At 41.0% G+C, this 2,026-nt stretch overlaps 1 protein-coding gene across 1 annotated transcript in view; it reads left to right on the top strand.

Moving 5' to 3' along the window:
* Positions 1 to 2,026, top strand: part of LOC107101342 (potassium voltage-gated channel subfamily H member 3-like) — a gene marked incomplete at its 3' end in the record, with an annotated part of 99,710 nt that overhangs the window by 70,207 nt on the left and 27,477 nt on the right. Inside the window, exon 4 of the mRNA XM_015400219.1 lies at positions 253 to 454. Within this exon, the coding sequence (XP_015255705.1) occupies positions 253 to 454 (202 nt within the window). The remainder of the gene's footprint in view (positions 1 to 252; positions 455 to 2,026) is intronic.

The raw sequence follows: 2,026 nt of genomic DNA, 5'->3' as shown, positions 1-2,026 counted from the left end.
AAACGTCCCTAGCCTGGCCCTAATACGTCCAATGTTTAGCCGTCCATTAACAGAAGGTGATTAATCGTTGGCTAAATCAGTTCAGTTAAAAGATTAACCACTCATTGTCCAGGTCTCATGGAAGCTGAAACATGTTAGATTATTTTGTCATCAATATATTATATATCCATCTGTTGAGTGAATGTGGTATTAACTGTTATTAAGGACTTGTGTTTGTTCCTGTGAGCTGTTGTCACGTGTCCCTGTGTGCAGAACTCCAGGGTCCACCTGTTGAAGACTGTCCGACTGCTTCGGTTGCTGCGGCTCCTGCAGAAGTTGGAGCGCTACTCGCAGTACAGCGCCGTGGTTCTGACTCTGCTCATGTCCATGTTTGCGCTGCTGGCCCACTGGATGGCCTGTGTCTGGTACTACATTGGTCACAATGAGATCGAAAGCCGGGGCTCCTGGGATATCGGTTAGTGCGCACCAATCTCCATTCTTCAACCTTTGCTCTTAAGTTTCAGCTTGTATGCAGTGCCCTGTAGAGGCATCTTTACCCCCAGAACATCTTCACCTTTAGCACAAATCACCTTTTAATAAAGCTGGATGTGAAACATTAGCCTATCACAGTTTATACTAATTCCATGTAGTTTTCACAGATGTTTGGTTCAGGATTCATGGCTTAATGAAGACAGCTGGATATAAACAGTTTTTTTCTCCGTAGTTGAAGAGTGTTGGAGTTTTGGAGTAGAATTTCTTTGCTGTGAACATTAACTCATATTTTTAACATTGGAGATGTTAAGGAGAGTAATTTTCACCTGTTAGGAAGCACTTTTTGTTCATCAAACATGTTAGAAAAGCACTGCAGGCTATAACATCTCTACTTTTATCACAATATTTTTTTTACAAATACTTCCTTTTACATGCATGGTGAAATTAACCACAATCTGTGTTTAAATTATTAATTTATCCCATTATTTCCTCCATATGACGTGTGAAGTTGTGGAGAAACCGAGACTCTTGCAAGAGAAAGTTCAAATTTATTTTACGTTCTTAGACGGAGAGAAAAGCTCTGACTGGGGCAAACCCAGCACACACATTTATGTCGTACAAATCCCAACACACTCTGCCTTGGGACCAACCCACCCCCTGCATAAAGAACTTTCTCACACAAGAACATTTAGAGGAAAACAACTTCAGTTCATCAAGGACATTCCCTGTTAGTTTAATATATCTTTCATTAGCCAGATAAACATTTCAGAACATGCGTCCTCGTTTCACGGCACGAAGAAGGATGGGGAAACTTTAATCACTTATCTTTCATCACTCCTAGCCTTCCTTTCACCCCGATTAAGCCGAGGAAAAAATGCTTCCACAGACAACTACACAAGATGTTTCTGTTCCTGTTCTATTTATTGACCACTAGGTGGCCACAGTGAGCGTATGATGCTTATAATGCACCACATGTTGTTAAATGTGGGAACACTGATAAATGTGTGTTAGTTAGCTTTAGTTAGAGTGGGTTTCTGTGAATGCCAATTAGCGAGACAAAAGTCTCAAATTTATTTTAGATTTCGACTGAACATTTTTTCTTCTAAATGAGCCGAAGAGAAGTATTTTGATCCCATTATGGATAGATGACCTTCATCCACGGTTAACTGTTACTCCTACATGGGTTTCAGCAAACAGGGATTCTTTTCATTTTCTAAAATGACTTTCTTATTCAGAGGTCTCCTTTTATCCTCGTTCTGTTTACAGAACTTCGCCCCCGAGCTTCGGCTGTCTGCAGCTCCTCCAGAGTTTTAGTTCTTCCAAATTCTGGCCTGTGAGGTTTGCAGCTCAGAACACTATTTTAAAACCCTGCTTCATCATAGCTTCCTGCTTTGGTCCTTCAGGATGATCTCTAACTGTCAGGGTTCTCCCTCTGCTTGAGTTTATTTTTTAGTTTCTTTGTGTTCTGTGTCTTTGTAGTTGTTTTCTACCAGTGGTGAGTCCTTTAGTTGCTCTCTGTCGCCCCCTTGTGCTTATTTCCTTTCCCATTGACTTC

Source organism: Cyprinodon variegatus, unplaced genomic scaffold, assembly GCF_000732505.1.
Source record: "Cyprinodon variegatus isolate N-32 unplaced genomic scaffold, C_variegatus-1.0 Scaffold1083, whole genome shotgun sequence".
NCBI lineage: Eukaryota > Metazoa > Chordata > Actinopteri > Cyprinodontiformes > Cyprinodontidae > Cyprinodon > Cyprinodon variegatus.
The sequence above is the reverse complement of the archived record's forward strand: the minus strand, read 5'-3'. Positions and strand labels throughout refer to the sequence as shown.